At 42.2% G+C, this 17,581-nt stretch overlaps 2 protein-coding genes across 5 annotated transcripts; one reads left to right on the forward strand and one right to left on the reverse strand.

The window, feature by feature from the left end:
* Positions 1 to 1,161: 1,161 nt before the first annotated feature.
* On the forward strand, positions 1,162 to 11,530 carry abhd2b (abhydrolase domain containing 2, acylglycerol lipase b). Of its 4 annotated transcripts, none has more exons than XM_047596329.1 (11): positions 1,162 to 1,228; positions 2,805 to 2,884; positions 3,497 to 3,727; positions 4,731 to 4,906; positions 6,134 to 6,301; positions 6,478 to 6,661; positions 6,882 to 6,974; positions 7,266 to 7,367; positions 7,464 to 7,533; positions 7,746 to 7,830; positions 9,409 to 11,530. In XM_047596329.1, exons 3-11 carry the CDS (start codon positions 3,516 to 3,518, stop codon positions 9,618 to 9,620), a joined length of 1,302 nt encoding a protein of 433 aa, XP_047452285.1. In that variant the 5' UTR covers positions 1,162 to 1,228; positions 2,805 to 2,884; positions 3,497 to 3,515; the 3' UTR covers positions 9,621 to 11,530. The 4 variants fall into 4 exon arrangements, with proteins under 4 accessions (XP_047452285.1, XP_047452284.1, XP_047452282.1 ...); XM_047596328.1 differs by having other exon boundaries at positions 1,165 to 1,228; positions 3,494 to 3,727; XM_047596326.1 differs by lacking the exon at positions 1,162 to 1,228 and adding an exon at positions 2,081 to 2,503 and having other exon boundaries at positions 3,494 to 3,727.
* Positions 11,531 to 11,588: 58 nt separating this feature from the next.
* rlbp1b (retinaldehyde binding protein 1b) lies at positions 11,589 to 17,363 on the reverse strand. The gene is made up of 8 exons (XM_047596330.1): positions 17,237 to 17,363; positions 16,235 to 16,278; positions 14,614 to 14,742; positions 14,036 to 14,240; positions 13,654 to 13,832; positions 13,353 to 13,511; positions 13,068 to 13,178; positions 11,589 to 12,812 (listed from the first exon to the last, which is right to left on the reverse strand). The coding sequence occupies exons 2-8, from the start codon at positions 16,244 to 16,246 to the stop codon at positions 12,684 to 12,686; spliced, it is 924 nt and encodes a 307-aa protein (XP_047452286.1). The 5' UTR covers positions 16,247 to 16,278; positions 17,237 to 17,363; the 3' UTR covers positions 11,589 to 12,683.
* Between the last annotated feature and the right edge of the window lie 218 nt (positions 17,364 to 17,581).

Below are 17,581 nucleotides of genomic sequence, written 5' to 3' on the forward strand. Positions count from 1 at the left end.
CTTGTTAATAGAAGAGACTCCTAGTCTTTAATGCCCCATTCTCACCATATCTCCTTCCCTTTCTCACATATGTTTAGATCAAATGCAGATATATAGTGATGTGTCTGACTTGAAACAGTACTGTGCCACAGCCCTTCCTCTCACATGCTGAGCCGAGGGAAAAAATCCTTTCCCGAAATGACCTTTACACATCAAAGCTAAATCTCAGGCTATATGGAGTGATACTGAGCTCCCCTGATATTCCCACTCATTAGTTTGATGAGCAGAGTATACTGTACTGTGGGAAGGGAAAGACTCCTGAAAGACCTCAGACGAAGAACGCAGAAATGGAAAAGAGGTATTTTCTATCAAGGCACACTAAGCATATGTGGAGAAACTTTACAGCACTACCACAACACAGTATGTATGCACATGTTTTATACATTAAGTAGATAGATTGTGTTTTTTTCTCCCATCTTTTCCTGACACATTTCTGCTGAAAGCTAATGAATTCCCATCAGTCCCACCTATTATGAGGCACCTGGCAGTGTACTATTTACTTAGAATTGATAAAATAATCTGTAAATATGAAGTGAAACAAAGGGCCAGCAAATCCCCTAAACATAGAAAGGGGAACAAGTCTCACCCTGCACATTAATAAACTCACAAGTACAGATTGGCTGACGTCTACCAGTGGTCATATGTGGTTTAGACTTCTCAGTGTCAGAAGCCTCAGATGTTCTTCTTCTATCAGACAAAGCTTCTTCTCGTGACTGACTTTTGCCAAGTCTGAGCCAGAGGATGAGGTGAATCATCACAAGATGACTGTTAAATAGCACTTGTTTGATCCTAATCCACAATGCTGGGTGTAGCATAATCCTGTAAACTCAAACCCTGGGAACATGTGGTGCTCTTAAAGGGGAATTCCCAATAAATTCAGAATTACGTTGGAGAGTGTGTATGTAACTGGTATGGATCTGTAAAGTTTCACTTACGTTACCGTCACCGAGGCAAAATCAATCGACCCAGCCCTCTTTCACTTCTGTCTCTCATCTGGAAACAACTAAAGTGAGGCGTAATACTTTTAAACAAAACACAGATGAAGAAGTGAAAATAATTGAGGATGGGAGTTCCTCTGAAGCATCATTTTAACATTCAGATTTCATACTGATTATTTGGCACACAAAGTTCAAAGAGGCTACATCAAGCATAGAGTCTCTGGTGTATTTGGAGCTGCATAAGATACACGGTGAGTAATCGCCAATAATCACATAAGTGACTGGATGCCAAATAATTAAATTGTATTAATTTAAATTGTGCAACTGAACCTCAGTGTTTTTTTTTTTTAATATTATTATTATTTTTTTTTACTTTCAACTTTCTGTATTTTAAAATTAATATGCATCAACTTCACTTAAGTGTCGAGGTTCTGTGGCTTCAGGATCTATTTATTAATTGTTATTAGTTGTTTGATAACTAGCTATGAAACAATGTGATCAGTCTGTTGCCAATCAGTAAAAAAAAAAAAAAAATTAGCATTTGTGTTTATTGAACCTAAAAAAATTGTCTTTTTTTATAGAGATTGAAATTCGTAAACGAACCATAATTAGTGTACTATCGCCTTTAAAATATACTTATTATGTAACAAATTATACACACGTCAGTAAAATACACATAGCCTACGTTAAGATATGATTAATAAATAATGAAAGCCAGGGCTATCATTAACTCACTGCAGTATCAGCAGTGTTCTATTGGTGGACAGCGCCCTCCAGTGGTTACAGTACTCAATACAGAATCTTATTCATCACTGGGAGTTGAAGTGACATAAATGTTGCTCAATTTTCACGTCAAGAGACATGAGACTTGTTTTAGTTTCATGGCAACCTTTTAGAAAACAAACAATCTTCACGAATACTCATAAAAAGCCTTAATCTCCTGTACTCCAACATATACTCCAAACACTCATTATGAAGTCTGCACTTTTACATCATCAGCAGTCTGGGTGGTAGCTATGATTTAAGGGACATCTTAACAGTAGTTAATAGTAGTCATCAGTGGTGTCCAACCGTATGCTACATCTGACCACTGAAAGGGAGGCGGGTAGTTACTGTAAAATAAACTGTTAAGTAGGAAGTCGCCTTAAGCTACACCCATGTAGTCCATAGCCACACCGCTGTTGGGTGTGTTGCCTTCCAGTACCTTCTTGGTTTCACAGGCGTGCGGAACACATCGGATAATTTAATGCGTAGCCTACTAAAAAATACATTATTAAACTATTTATCAACGTATTTGATGAATACTTTTCTGTAAGATAGCAAGATAAAGAACATAGTAAAATATTTTATTGTCATTGAGAATCATATCCTCAAGAGTCGGAGTTTTGAGCGTGTACCTGAACGCATCGTAAACGCAGCTCTCTGCTGGTCGGTCAGCTCCTCTCCTCCGCTGTAAACACACGGTGTAAACTCAGTAAACTGGGTGGATCCAACCAGGACACAGACAAACTTCTCAAAACACCATGGTAAGAGCGTATTCCTTTTTTAAAATATAATTATAATAATAATAATAATAAAATAAAATACATTGCTTTCCTCGCATTGTGTTTGTTAAAACCCAACGTGTCACTTCGGACTCACGTAGAAACACTTTTACCTGAGTAACAATACTAAAGGACTGAGCCCGGGAACTTGTTGGGGCGACGTACAGCTACATAAAGTGACGCAGAACTGACACTTTGTTATATTGTGCTCTCTTCCTGGTTTTTCTAGTTCCCCATGCTAAATTCAGACAGATGCTTAATCTTTGTTAACTGTGTTTTCCAGCTGTGAGAGCGAGCACCATCACCGTGGATTCAAACAGGAGGACCTCGGCAGCTGTAATTCCTTCACGCGCACACAGCAAGGTGAGGAAAAGTGTTGAAATGTTGACGGATCATCGCTTCTTAATAGGAAATTATTCACAGAGAGTTGGTCATTAACAGGAACAGCACTTTGCACCGCAGCGTCCCATACCTGGTATTTCCGTGCCAGTTTCAGTTTCAAACAGGAATGTACAGAAACACTTTTTTTTTAATCTCATAGAGTTATTACACATATTTAGGAAGGAAGGAAGATCCAAAAACATCTAGGTGTGACTTGACTGTCGCTATTGATAAACTGAAAGTAGGAATTCCAGAAAAGATTTCCTTCACTTATTTATGAATTCAGTGAACTTTTGCACTCTACTGGTAGGAACTAAATTCCTAAAGACTGCATATAAAGGGATCGCGTTTCGCACCTTCCCTCCGTTGTTTGTCTATGCGGTAAGTCATTGAATCAGCTCACTAGGTACACATCGATGCAGTTTTAATAATTGTTTTTATGTTGCCTGGGGGAACTTCCATAATAGCAGAAGTGGATGTCAAGAGTCATGAGTCAGACTTTTGAAATTAGATCACTCAGAATATTCCACCTCCTGTAAGCTCCTAGTTCACGTCAGTTAGACGCTTTCCTAACTCATTTTGAACACACAGCAGGCCTTCTCCTATTTCTACAATGACCACCCTCGAGGACGGCCACATGTACACCTTTGGCCCGGAGCTGCCCGCCATGTTCGATGGCATGAAGCTGGCAGCAGTGGCGGCCGTGCTCTACATCATTGTGCGCTGTCTGAACCTGAAGAGTCCTCCTGCTCCACCAGAGGTCATCTACCAGGACACGCCGCTGAGCCACTACCTGCTTAAGTCCTGCCCAATGCTGACCAAAGAGTGAGTGTTTATGAGATAATCTGGAGAAAGTTTTAAATACTTGTGATGCCACCTGAACTGCAACGAGAATTTGTTGAATTTGGCACCGCTCTTGAAGTGGTTGCACGCGGTGTCACATATTTATGGTGTCCGCAAAGGCTGGTCAGCTGTTTAAAGTGCAAGCCCGAAAGACGACCATTTTACAGTCACTGGATATCTGATATCTCAAATGTAGAGACTGGACAGAGATAAACTGATACAGGATTTCTTCATACCTGAAAAACGGATATATTCAGAAGCATCCTGTCAGTATTAAGTTCTATATTTCAGTTCTGCGGTTTCCTGTTGTGTCACAAAATGTGCTTCACAAATAAAAGGAAAACAAAAGATCCCGATTGGTGCAGGAGACCCAGGCGTAGGAGTCCATGCATTCTTCTTCTTTGTCAAAACCTGGCTAGCAGCTCATGTAACCTCAAGCAGAGGAATGCCGAGGTCTTTCTAACTCCACACCTTCAGAATTGTTCAAATGCTCAAACAGGTTTTAGTGACTTATGTACTTACAGTACAAGTGTCCTCTTGCAACATCCCTTCATTTTTGTTTGCCTAACAGGAGTGTCTGTAGGCATTTAATTATCGGCTCAACAGTATGTGTAATAAAGATAAAAGTTAACGCCAATGGACAGATCCTCTGTCTTGTGCCAAGTAAATGTTGTTTTTTCTAAGAACATGCGTAACTAAAATACGTGTCGTATTCTAAATATTTTCAGCTTCACACCCATCAGTGTTTAACACGCTGGCATGCACGTGAGAGCATGATGTCACTGTTTGTCATTATGTAATGAGGAAGTTTCTCTCGCTCCGAGTTAATATGCATGCCAGCTGGCTGGTCTGATCAGTGAAGTGGCTCCTGGTGAGTGCATGTTTGTGCTGTGTTTGGACAGTGTGCCGATAATATCTGCTAAAACTCTGCTGAAGCAGCATTAGGAGTTGTGCAGTATAAAATGGAGCTTGTCCGTCTCTGCAGATACATTCCTCCCTTGGTTTGGGGGAAGTCCGGTCATCTCCAGACAGCCCTGTATGGCAAGATGGGACGTGTCAACACTCCAACGCCCTGTGGTGTTCGCAAGTTCCTCCCGATGCAGGATGGAGCCACAGCTACGTTTGACCTCTTTGAAGCTCACGGAGAGCACAGCACAGGAGGTCAGAAACAAATACTACTCTGTCTCTGTTGGATCACCAAACCACACTTGTTTGTAACTTATCTGCTATTTTATACTGCCTGGCCAATAAAAAAGTCGCCAACTGAATTTAACTAAGCAAATAGGTATGAGCCTCTTATTGGATAATTATTCAATGGTTGATTGTCTTTCAGCTGGCAACAAGTTATGTAACCCCAACTGATGCAATGAGTAGCTTCTCATTTCTTCAACTTCCATGTGGAAAAGATGTTAGTCTGTTTGAGAAGGGTCAAATCATTGACATGCATCAAGCAAATAAAACATCAAAGTAGATTTTAGAAACTACTACAATTGGGTTAAGAACTGTTACATTTTTAAAAACTGGAAGGATAGTAGGGAACCATTGTGACAGGGGCATCAGAGTAAGAAGAGAGGTAGATGAAGTGATGGACCCATGTCTAGTGTCTACTGTACCAGCCTGTGGGGGCAGTGTTATGATCTGGGTTTGCTGCAGTTGCTCAGGTCTTGGTTCAGCAACTTTATGCCCAAAGAATGAGGTCAGCTGACTACCTGAATATAACTGGACCAGGTTATTCCATCAGTGGATTTTTTTCCCTTATGACAAGGGCACATTCCAAGATGACAACGCCAGGATTCATGGGATTCAAATTGTAAAAGAGTGGTTCAGGGAGCATGAGACACTATTTTCACACATGGATTGGCCAATACAGAGTCCAGACATTAATCCCACTGAGAATCTTAGGGACGTGCTGCATTAGGCTTTGCGCAGTGGTCAGACTCTCCCATCATCAATACAAGATCTTGGTGAAAAATGCGACACTGGATGGAAATAAATGTGACATTGCAGAATCATCTTGAAAGTGCCACTGAGAATGCTGCTGTAATCAAAGCTAAAGGCCGTCCAACAAAGTATTAGAGTGTGTGACCTGTGTGCAACTTTTTCTTTGGCTAGGCAGTGTACTTTAAAAGCGCATTGATTGTTGTTTTGTTAAGTTGTCTTTCCTCCTGAGTTTTTTTGTACTTGTTTGGCTCACGAGCATGTGAGCTTCAAGTTAAAAGCAGCGTCTCCTACGTTATACGTGAACAGAAAGAACTCTAATGAACTCCCACGAGGGAGCATGCCATTCATTTCAGCAGCCAATTAACAACCACTTTATGCCCACTCATGACTCCACTTTGTATGTTTGTGCATATGTTTGTTTTTTCGGTGTGTTTGTGTGTATGTCAGATGACATTACCATGGTAATCTGCCCTGGGATCGGTAACCATAGTGAGAACAACTACCTCCGGACCTTTGTGGATTACTCCCAGCGGCAGGGTTACCGCTGTGCCGTCCTCAACCACCTGGGAGCCCTACCCGACATGGAGCTCACCTCGCCACGCATGTTCACATACGGTAAAGAGGGAATGCACAGTGGTCAGTGATTACAGAAGAAAGCAAGAGTCATATGAAGCACGAACATTTGTCAAACCAAATCTGATTTCTCAGTAACACATTCTAAATGCATTTATGCCTACTATCACGTATTTGTCACTGCTACACGTCTCTTAAAGTGTCCCTCTTCCAATCAGGTTGTACCTGGGAGTATGCAGCCATGGTGGGCTACATCAAACGCACTTTTCCCCAGACGCTGCTGGTGGTTGTGGGCTTCAGCCTGGGGGGTAACATCGTCTGTAAGTTCCTGGGAGAAAACCGATCGAACCAGGACCGAGTGCTGTGCTGTGTCAGCGTCTGCCAGGGTTACAGCGCCCTCAGGTTAGTAGACTTCCACCAGACCTAAGACTGGATATGACACTGGTTAGTTCTTTAGTTTCAACCTAAGTGAGCATAATGGCTGAAGGAATATCTTTATTAATCATCATTAAAATTGGTCATTGGCTTTTAAGCTTTTGTTAAAACTCTTGCATTGTAGATGTGGTTGTATTGTGTTCCTTCTGTGAGTGACCATTAACTGAATGTTTCCATGTGTGTTTAGGGCCCAGGAAACATTCCTTGAGTGGGACCAATGCCGGAGGCTCTACAGCTTTGTCTTGGCAGACAAGATGAAGAAGCTCATCCTGTCACACAGGTGAAGAAACAAACATTGCAACATTTGCCACAGATTTATGTGTAATTCCCTTTGAATTTGTTACATTCCTCAAACAATCGCAGCTTTTTGTATATATATTTCTCTGCAAATCAGTAGAGAGGGACAAAAAACAAAACATTCCTAGGCTAAAAGTCCTAAGCAATCCCATTATCCACTATTTGGCCTTTGTGCTTCTTTTATACAAAGTCTGGGAGAGTCGGACGTGTGAAAGGGATTAGCAGATTAAAAGTCTCCTGCCCTGATTTGTCTAAATGTTGTATTGTTCAACAGGGACAGTTTGTTGAGCATGAACTCCAGCAGCATTGGAGACGCAGACCTGAACAGACTGTACACAGCCACGTCTCTGATGCAGGTGGATGACTGCATCATGAGGTGAACACGTTGTTGGATTTTGAAACAGATTAGAGCTTTCTAACATCTGCCATTCTCACCTCTGTCACTGATGTTATCACACGTTTACCGCCACAGAAAATTCCACAACTACAGCTCACTGAGAGAATACTATGAGAAAGAGAGCTGCGTGCACTACATCCACAAAGTGAGTGAGACGTATCTAAGACCTCCATTACTGCAACTTGTTTCTGTTTTGACTACTATTTCAAACATGTTCTACAAACGTATGACTTGCTGCTATCTTTGTTAGTGATCCAGTCAACAGCTAGTGAACAGAAGTTAATGTGTCTCCTACTCCTGACAGTGTAACAATCAGAAGTAATTCAGAAATAAACTGAAATATTGCCTGGTCTTCAGATCACTGTACCCCTCCTCCTGGTAAACGCTGCAGACGACCCGCTAGTCCACCAGTCGCTACTGGCTATTCCACGCACACTCGCAGGTTTGTTGTTATTAAATTTCTGAAGTATAATATCTGTTAGTTTTTTATATAGCAGATGCACTTTGCTGGACAGCTGCTAAGAGATTAGAACACATCATATGTTCTTTTGTTGTTGTTGATGTTGTTGTCACTTTGCGTGTTTTGCACATTTCCTAGAGAACCATGACAAGAACAGTAATGCATTGTTCTCACTGTGGCGCAGACGGGCATGTAGTGAATTAACCTGTTGTCTTGCCACTGGAGCTGGACACTGGTGACACAGTCTTAAGTGTTGATAAAGTCTTGTCGCAACTATCTGGTCAACACCGCCCAGCCCAGACAGTCTTGTTGAATTTTTCAGGGCCATGTGATCTGCCTGAGCTGCTGGATTATATATATAGAGAGCTGCGTGTGTGTGTGCGCGCGTGTGTGTGTGTGTGTGTGTGTGCGCCGCAGCCTGCTGCCTTGTCTTGCCTCAGCAGTTTATATGCAATGGCCCCTCTGTGTGAATCAGTGGTTGTAATTCCTTAGAGCTTGACAACTGAAATTCTAAATTCGCCATGTACTTTTTGTCATGCAGTCGTAGTTACTGGCTCAAAATCCAGATTCTACCTAATTTCTAAATGTGTTCATATAAAAACAGGGTAAAACTGTCCGACCCTCTCCAGTTTTTAAGGTATTTTTAGAACTTCTCATATCGATCTCTTGCAAACAAAGAATCTTTCAAAACCCAGTGCTCAGGTGTTTCTGAAAATTGGTTTTCTGTGGACACGTATTTTCGTGAAAATGCTCAGAATTCCAGACAACGCCTCAGGTCAGAGGTAGAGACACATAAAAAAAAGCGCTGGAGATCGAGTTTAGGTGGTATAGAGTTACAGAAAGGGAAAGGACAGCTGTGCTTTTCTGAGCAGAGACCTATGCTCTTGGAAGCTGACCTCACAGTCGGTCACTGATACATTTTAACGATACCTCCTCCTCCGAAGCAGGTCAGCTTAATTATTTACCTTCACACAGACAACATCAGGGCACCTTTAATTATCAAAGAGGTGCTAATCCCAAAAACAAAGTCAAACGATGATTTGCAAAACGTTAATAGCCCTGAGCACAAGCACTGCAATCGTGAGAATTGTCATTATTTAGTAGTTACAAACAGCGTGTTCCGCTGCATTTTGGTTTAATGACAATCATTAGTCAGTGGGGCTTCGGGGAACTATTGTGAAAAAGATTGAGTTTCATTGCATTACTCACCTTGTCTAATATGAAAGTTTGACGTGAAATTCAACTGGAGGCTGTGCTTCTGCTGGATGTGCGTCCACATATTTCCTAACACAGCTTTAAAGACGTTATGATTAATAGTTTTTAATAACAGAGGCTCAAATCATGGGGTGTAATGTTAAAGCAAACCCACAGACACTTATCAGTTGACTTCCATCTCTAAAAGTAATTTATGGCACCTCACAGCTGTTTGTGATTCCTTATTTGTAATACAATTCTGAACCCACTGGTTTAATAAGAATCCAAGCAATAACTCAGAAACCGGTTTGTTCATTTGGTGAACGGAAACCTCACATGCCTCTTTTTAAATGTCTTACTCTGCAGAGAAGATGCCCAATGTGGTGTTCGCCCTGACCCAGTATGGAGGCCACATGGGCTTCTTCGAGGGAGCCGTGCTGTTCCCTCAGCCCCTCACCTGGATGGACAAGGTCATAGTCGAGTACACCGACGCCATCTGCCACTGGGAGAAGACGTGGCCGGTCTGCCGGAGCGGCAGCCCCCGGGACACGAACTCATACCTGCAGAGCACAGGGTAACACTGAGTGGGTGACGCGTGCATATGAAGAGTCCAGGGAAAAAAAATGCACAATGACACAAAGGCACATGCTCAGCCCTCTGCATCTGCTCTTCTTCAGCACTAATGGTCATGCAGTTTGGTGATTCTCGTAAATGTTGTTGGATTACACAGAGAGGTCAGAGCGGAGGTGGCTTAACCAACTTGTAAAGGAAAACTTCCAGAGATAATAATACCTGTGAGTGTAACGTGACCCCACGCTGAATTGTTCCTTCCTCTTTTGTTCTCACTTAACCTCCAGTGGAACAATAGTTTGCCCTCTACTGGGTTTTGGCAGCAGCTTCTTCTTTAGTGTTAACGGCAGCGATGTAATCGGCAGGGAAGTGCATTCATGCCAGAGCTTCAATGTGATTTTTGACCTTGGTTTTAAAAGGGGAAAAAGTCATGTTAGCAGGCTTTCTTGTAATGGCCAAGGGCATGGTCAATGTGAAAGCCCCCAAATACCGACTACGGATGAAACAAACTCCTGGTGCCTGTTGTATATTATGCATCCCAACTAAGTATAATTTGTATTTCAACCGCTTCAGTTACAGTATGTGTATGTGTCTGCTGCCCTTTAATTCTGTACAGCTGCGCGTAGTGGACTCACACATATTTCACAGTAACAGTGAAGAAATAAGAGGTTTCTGTCTCCTGAAATGCTGGAGCACCGGGCAGGAAGCAGATGAAAAATTATACTTAGCAGACAGAGGAAGTTGGAAACAAATAGAAACCTGCGTGAGATAAAGACCAAGACATTTTGTAGTTTAACAAAGCTTTTGGTCATCATTTAAGGAAATGCTGTACACGCAAAAAATAAATATATGTTATGTTTATCTATGTAAGGTTTCTGATAATCTGAAGAGCTGCAATACTGCACGACTGAGTTTACAGCCGTAGTTACTGCTCACCATGATGTCTGTCCTCTTCAGTTGAGTTCTGTGTTAATGTCCGTTGTATAACATACTAAAAGCACATTGCGTGCTGAACGTTTATTGCAGGACGGATGTGGTACGATTTTGGTTTGGTTTATTTGCATCATTTGAGGCATCATTTTCAAAACAGTCCAGTTTTTTCACTTTGCATTTTCATTCTGTGCAGAGGACCATCAGCACGCGGTATTTCACTCTTCACTGTTGCTAAATTCATTTCCTAAATTGTACTGTTTTTGCTGCAGAAAGTGTGTTTTTAGTTGTCCACAACCCAGGGCAAGAGATCTATGGAAAGTGTTGCAAAAATACACTCTTCCTAAAGAAAGGAGAAAGGAGAGTGAAAATGAGGAGCAAAAAACAATTTGTTCTTATTTATAAAATGAGAAATCAAATGTTGGGCCTTTCTTTGGACTCTCTTCTTAGTTGTGATGGCCTGAAAGGCACCTGTGTTAGGTTTAATTAGCACACAGTGGAGGTTTCATAGTCAACATCAACTTGAACGAGCACTAACTGACAGGTTAGCACTGTACTGTAAATACAGAGAAGCCCTGTGGCATCTCATGATTTTGTACTTTCCCCCGGTACAGCCCTGATGAAGGACCTAAACCCTTTGTTTAACGCATTCAGTTTATTCTGTTATTTGTTTGTTTTCACTAGCCTGTGTCTAGGTGCGCTTGTGTGATATGAATCAGTTTCCTGTGACTAATTTCCTGTCACGCTGCACCCAGTTTTTTTTAGATTGTCTGTTTATGTGCATTTATCTTAAAATCAACCTCTAAATCATCAGTTTACCTTCTCAGTCCGTCCTTTCTTAGTCGTATGCAGCCTGCAGCAGCACAACTACTGTTTACACGTGCAACATAACACGACCGTTTTGCCTGGAATTTACTGTCCATAGTTCCTGTTAATGCGCATGAGCTCAAGTGAGCACATCCGTTAATAAATATTTTTCGCAAACATCTATGACGTGTTCTGGTTTTTCTTTTGGTACATTGGTGGATTAATACAATGACAATAGCTTATATTTATATACAGTTTATTGTACATTTATTGACATTATTGTTGGCGCACCAGGTAGTACAGTGGGTAAAACTTCATAATATTAATACTGAAGAATAATCTAAAAAAAAAAAAAAAGAAACACACCAGAGACAGGCACTTGTTGGAGACACGGGGACCAGGGAGTGGAAGCTGTGAATGCTGGGGCCTGCCAGTGTAACATCAAGCTGTGTGGGTGAACTTCAGTCCTAACAAAGCACAGTTTAACAGAAGTGATGACATCCATTCAAAGCCAAGCAATACTGGAACAATTTGTCTTCACTAGGACGGCATTGTAAAGAGACATGTCTCTGTGCTAAAATATAAAGGTCATTTAGCATTTTTGTCCATTAGTTACGGGTTTTGTATTCTTTACCGGTACGTTTTGGGATTAAATACTACTTCTTTGGTCTCCACTGGTTTGGCATGAAAATTAATTTGCAGGCTTGAAATGTATTATAGCTCATCCCTCCCAGAGAACTTTGAATCGAGTGTTTACCGTTATGCAGTTCTGCATTACAGCACGTGCTGTTTTGAAAACTCTTCCTTGTCTGTGACTTTCCGGAAGCTCGTAGATCTCATGATTACGGATCAGTGAAAACAATGACGCAAAAAGGACGGTGTTGTCGTTTCACAACCGTCTGTCAGAGCTTGTGTGAGCAAAACGAAAAGATCTTTTTCAACCCACCAATCACGAGCCGGGGTTCAGACCAAGAAAAGTGATTTTTATACAGGTGTCAAATAAGTCAAATAAGTGATACAGATACAGTGGGATTTACGCAGGATATAATTCATGGTTAAAAACTTGAAAGGTGTTAAGGTGTCATCTGAATGGTTTTACATAACACACTGTAGATTAAAATGATGATTGACAGTCACAGACTGCCTTGATACTATTTAACTGTGCTTTATCAAGACCACTGGAAATCCTCTCAACTTCTCACTGCTTCGAGGCTTTGGGACTCATCACTCATAACTTCAACCACACAGCTAGATTGGGCTTTGATTCTCCACAGTCTATAGGGATTGTATAATATCATGGCTCTCATCCTTGCTGGCAAGGTGATGGAGGGTGTTTAGTCGAACAGCTTGGTTGCCACGGCCTTGCCGTCGTACTTGGAACCTTTCCCATCAAACTCGGCGGGGAGGATGTCAGCGTCAAACTCCTTGTAGTAATTTTCCAGCTCGTCTCCGTGGACAAACACCTAAAGCAAGAGCAGGATATGTAATAGGCATCTGAGATTGTGTGTTTTCTTCAAGACCCAACCATCCAACATGAAATCATTTAATGCCTATCTATAACAGGAAACCCTTATTGCTTAAACATGGTATGAAGCCATCGTTTTAAGGGCCATTTCAAGCTCTGCTAACCAGAAAACACCAAGTAACCAGCACCATCTTCCACTCAAAAGCACTTTTTATAACACATTATTTGATTTATCTGAATCCATCACACTCACTCTCTCTAGCAGCTTGCTCTTCATGAGGGGTTTGACCACGTTGTAGGTGGTGGTGAAGTACCAGGGCTGGTGGATGAAGTGCACGGCTTTGAAACGTGCAGGGAACGAGTCCTGGTGGTGCAGACAGAGAGAGACACTTCAGTCCAACACAACGCTCAGAATGTACTGCAGAATTCAGAGGACTTTGTGAGATTATTTCATTTATATATTTCTACAGCTGTACAGTACAGCTTCCTCTTTAGCCTTTGAGCATATTTTGAGCATAGGCTTGGCGGGCTCTCTCACCTGCAACATGTCCACCATCTTTTTGAGCTCAGTGGGTTTGATTCCTGATGCCTGCTGCATGGTGAAGCCCTTGAAGTTCTCAATGATGCAGAAGCCGTTGATCTGAGTTTCCTCGTTCTCCAGCAGCTTCTCCAGGATCACACAGTAGGCACGCAGGATCTGAGCACGCGGACACACATGCTGATTATCTTGGCTGCACAAAACCGTCCTTACACTTTATGTTTATAGGACCTTAATCATCACGTAGAGATGGGACAAATGCAAGAACTTCTCTTCAAATGTGATAAGTGGATCTTTGTACCTCATCGAAGGTGATCTCCTCGTAGTCCCAGTTCTCGATGTTGAAAAGCAGAACCACGCGGCCGTATTTATCTCTGCTCTGCAGGATGCCGGGGTAGCCGGCCTCGATGGTGCTGCGTACGGCCTCCGGGGTCAGATTCTCGAACAGCTCAGGGTAGTCCTTCCTGAAGCGCACGTAGCCTGGACAGAAGCACAGGAAGGCCTGCTTCAAACTACTTGTAGGATTTAGTGTCCACCCTGTTACTAAAATCACCCATCATAACAAAAGATGGGGTGGCAACTATCATCAGAACTTTTTTCTGTTAATAAAGTGAGATAAAGTGCTTTTCCTTCCATAGGCAGCTGCTAGTACATTTTAGAGTGTCTTTTTCATCTGGACGTACCCTTCATAAGATCGAAGGCTCTGGGCACATCATACTTTCTGGCGCGGATGAAGCGGACCAGCAAACTGTCCGGCTTCTCCCCAAAGGTGTCCTGCACCCCCTTGGCCAGTTCATCACCTCCATCTGCCTTCTCCTTAATCATTCCCCGCAGCTCCTTCACTGCAGACACCTTCTTCTCCTCTGTCTCATTGAGCTCATCCTTGGCCTGTAGGGAGACCAAATCCAGACAGTTAGCACACAGTTTACAATTGGATAGTTAGGGCTACGGGCAACGCCCTAGTTTCTTTTTTTTTTACTGTTTAGTCACATATTGTCATAAAAGACCATTTTAAAGAATTGTCAGTGAAAGAATTCCTGTATATGGTTTCAAATCATCCTCCATCACTGATCCCTGTCCATCGCTACTGGTGAAGAAAAAAGGTTAGCTAGCTTATTAGCCTCTTCTACAACTGAGCTTTAACTGTCCTGTTGAAGTTTTTTGTGACTGGATCAGACTATGATGCAGTTTGATGATTTAGCAAATGCCACTAAGGATTTGACTGGTTCCTTTGTTTAAGTGTGAAAACATTTCTGGCCACCTTCTGCATGGTGTGGTCTGGGACACTGGCGCAGGGTCCAAACACTGGCCCGTGGTCCTTGACGGTGAGACGTTCCAGCTTGGCCCTGAGAGCCTGCTCCTCCTCCGACACCATACGGTAAGTTCCACTCTACAGGAAAGGAGGGTAACACAGTTTAGCCACTAAATGCCATCAGCTCACAGACAGTTATATCCTCTTGAAGTTTTGCTAATCCTATATTATGCATTTAGATTTAGGTTTGCATGAGCTCATTGTAGTATGAGCACCATTGAAGTGGCAGCGACAGGAATGGAGCACTAATCTGTACATGACACATGACACAATAAACTGAGAGAATTTAGACAGTAAAAACTAGCCTGAAAACAAACCAATGTTCATGACCTAAAAATAAAGAAATGGTGAATTTTTTTTGGTGGAATTAAAGTTGGTCTGAAGTCTTTGTTGGGAACTGATTATTCTCCAGCAAAGATCTGCTTGGCTAATCAAATAATTTGGCTGTTTTTTTTTGTGGTGATGGACGAAGGGGTAAAAACCATGTGGTCAGACATATCAGCTGTGTGCTGTGGAGTTGAATTAGTTTAGACCAAAATGGACCTGATTGGTTGTATGACTTACATGCAGAGGCATCTTTGTCTCCGTTTGGACATGCACTGTAATGACATCCAAACTGTGTGTTTCCCAGACTCATTATCTGATAAGAATTAAGTCTTTTTAAGAAGAAGTAATTAAGAGCTTGTTGTCTTGGTAAACTAGCATTAAGGTTACAAAAGGTTTTTAGCTTCTAATGGCTTCCGGTCCAGAACCTATAATAATCTTAACTAATTATCTGAAGTTAGAGAGAACACGACCTCTGTGGGTTTAAGGTTTCACCTAAAACATTTTACCACAGCAGCAGAGACACAGCTATCATTGATATCATTAATAATGGAGGCATTCCATTAAGGCGTGCCAGTCTGAGGACCTTGATATTGGATGCTTAGTAGCACACTTGAATGAAAAACATTCATTTTTAATGTTGTTGGTTACGCCTTTCTTGCAATGCCAAGTCAAAATGACAGTAGTGATGAAGGCATCTTGTCACAGCGTGGATGGACGATGGAAAACACCTCCACACCTACGAGACCAGAACTGCCCCCACTCATTACACATTATGCTTTGGATAAAAGCCAAACACGTGTCAGTATACTTCTCTCACAAGACTTGCTGGTGCAGCGTGAGCTGTAAAACATATCCAATCCATGTGAGACATTATGACTGTCCAGCAGTGTTGCAGAACAATAATCAATAGGCCTCAGTGTTGGGTTAATCTCCCTCACATGAGTCCAGTAAAGCCTGTAAACGCATGGTCAGGACTAGTAGTCATCCTGAAGCGGGGATCAAAGATTAGCAGCTAAGGCTACTGTAGCTGTTGACGACATCCGTAACAAAGGGCTTTGCTTCTGGGAAATGTTGAGCTGCAGCATGTTAGAGGAGGATGTTCATTCCTGTGAGGGCCGCTTTATTTAATCAAACAGCCTTCCCCGTTCAACACGACTGTTGGAGCTCAATCTGAAGAGATTTGTGTCAAATCTGAACACTGATTGTTTCTCTGGTTTAAGTAGGTAAAAGTAGAGGTACTCACAACCACAGCCATGTCTTCAGCTCCTTAAATCAGCTTTGCACTGTCTGCAAGAAAACATGAGGGGATATTTGATTCACATGAATGTCAGTGAAGGGAAAAAAAACCTAAAACAATTGACATATTGTACTCCACATTAATCCCCTTTCATTCCATCCCCTCTCACACGGTACCTTGACTGCGCTATATTTAGCACTCCAGCCATTCCTGGATGATTTATCCGAAGATTTAAGGTTTCATAATCAACAGGCTGACAGTGGCCATTAAGGACTTTACAGTTTAGTGATAAATTATACACATATATGTCCTGTATTTATACAGACCTAACACATAAGAAAGTATGCAACGCTTTGAACATTCATCAAATGGATATGCACAGAATGTGAATCATATGTGTAGTTTGTCTTGCGCTAGTCAATTAGTCTATTAACCTTTTAAAAGAGACCATATCTTTACAGCAAAGTACTAGACACACTGCCACCAGGTGTCAGACATGTTTATTACATGCTGTATGTCCAAAAATCAAAGATAAAACAAAGGCAAACAAACTTGTCCTTGAAGATGGTTCAGCACTCTGTGTTTTCCTCAGTTCTACATGACTAGCGGGGAGCTTGTTTAATCTTTGTTTAAAAGATATACCACTCACAAACAACGTGCTCCGTGTTAATCCAGATGTGCAGCACCACAAGTGTTTGCATATTTTAGGACTGTTCTCAGTGGAAATGCCCCAGACCCTGCCAGTGTGAGTCCCATGACGCTGGCAGGGTCCGTGCAGGAGTTGAACTACAATAGCCTTTTGAGAAGATGCACATTAGCTCATAAACCACAAGATACATGAGTAACACCGTGTTTGAAAATGAAACGGCAGCCAAACTTTCCTGTCTCCATGGCACTAAATGAAACAACACGAGTCAAAACTGCTGCCCAACAACTACAGCAGGAGTTACAGAGTTCTACACCATCCATGTAAAGAGGCTGAGAGGCACCACCTCAGCAGAGTCCTACCTGAGGCGGATGTGAAGTGGCCAACCGGGAGTCTCAGGGGTCTGTGTGGAGCCGAGTGGAGGGGACCTATGATTTGTAGCAGTGGGATTAACGGCGTCACAGCAGATTACACCCACAACAGATTTATTTTTTTTTCTAATCAGCATAAAAGTGGTAGAGGGTGTGAAGAAAGCGGGGGCACATGGGGCCAGCGATGATGAAGGCTTTTGGCCCACAGTAGAGGCTCTCCCGTGACAGAAAGCCAAGGCACTTTGGATGATGTAATGTTGAGCGTACTCTTAAGGTGGTGTTAAGGGGGTGTGGGGATTTGATTGCATTCCAGGGAGACTTGAATAGAGTGAAAAG

Source organism: Mugil cephalus, chromosome 10 (genome assembly GCF_022458985.1).
Source record: "Mugil cephalus isolate CIBA_MC_2020 chromosome 10, CIBA_Mcephalus_1.1, whole genome shotgun sequence".
NCBI lineage: Eukaryota > Metazoa > Chordata > Actinopteri > Mugiliformes > Mugilidae > Mugil > Mugil cephalus.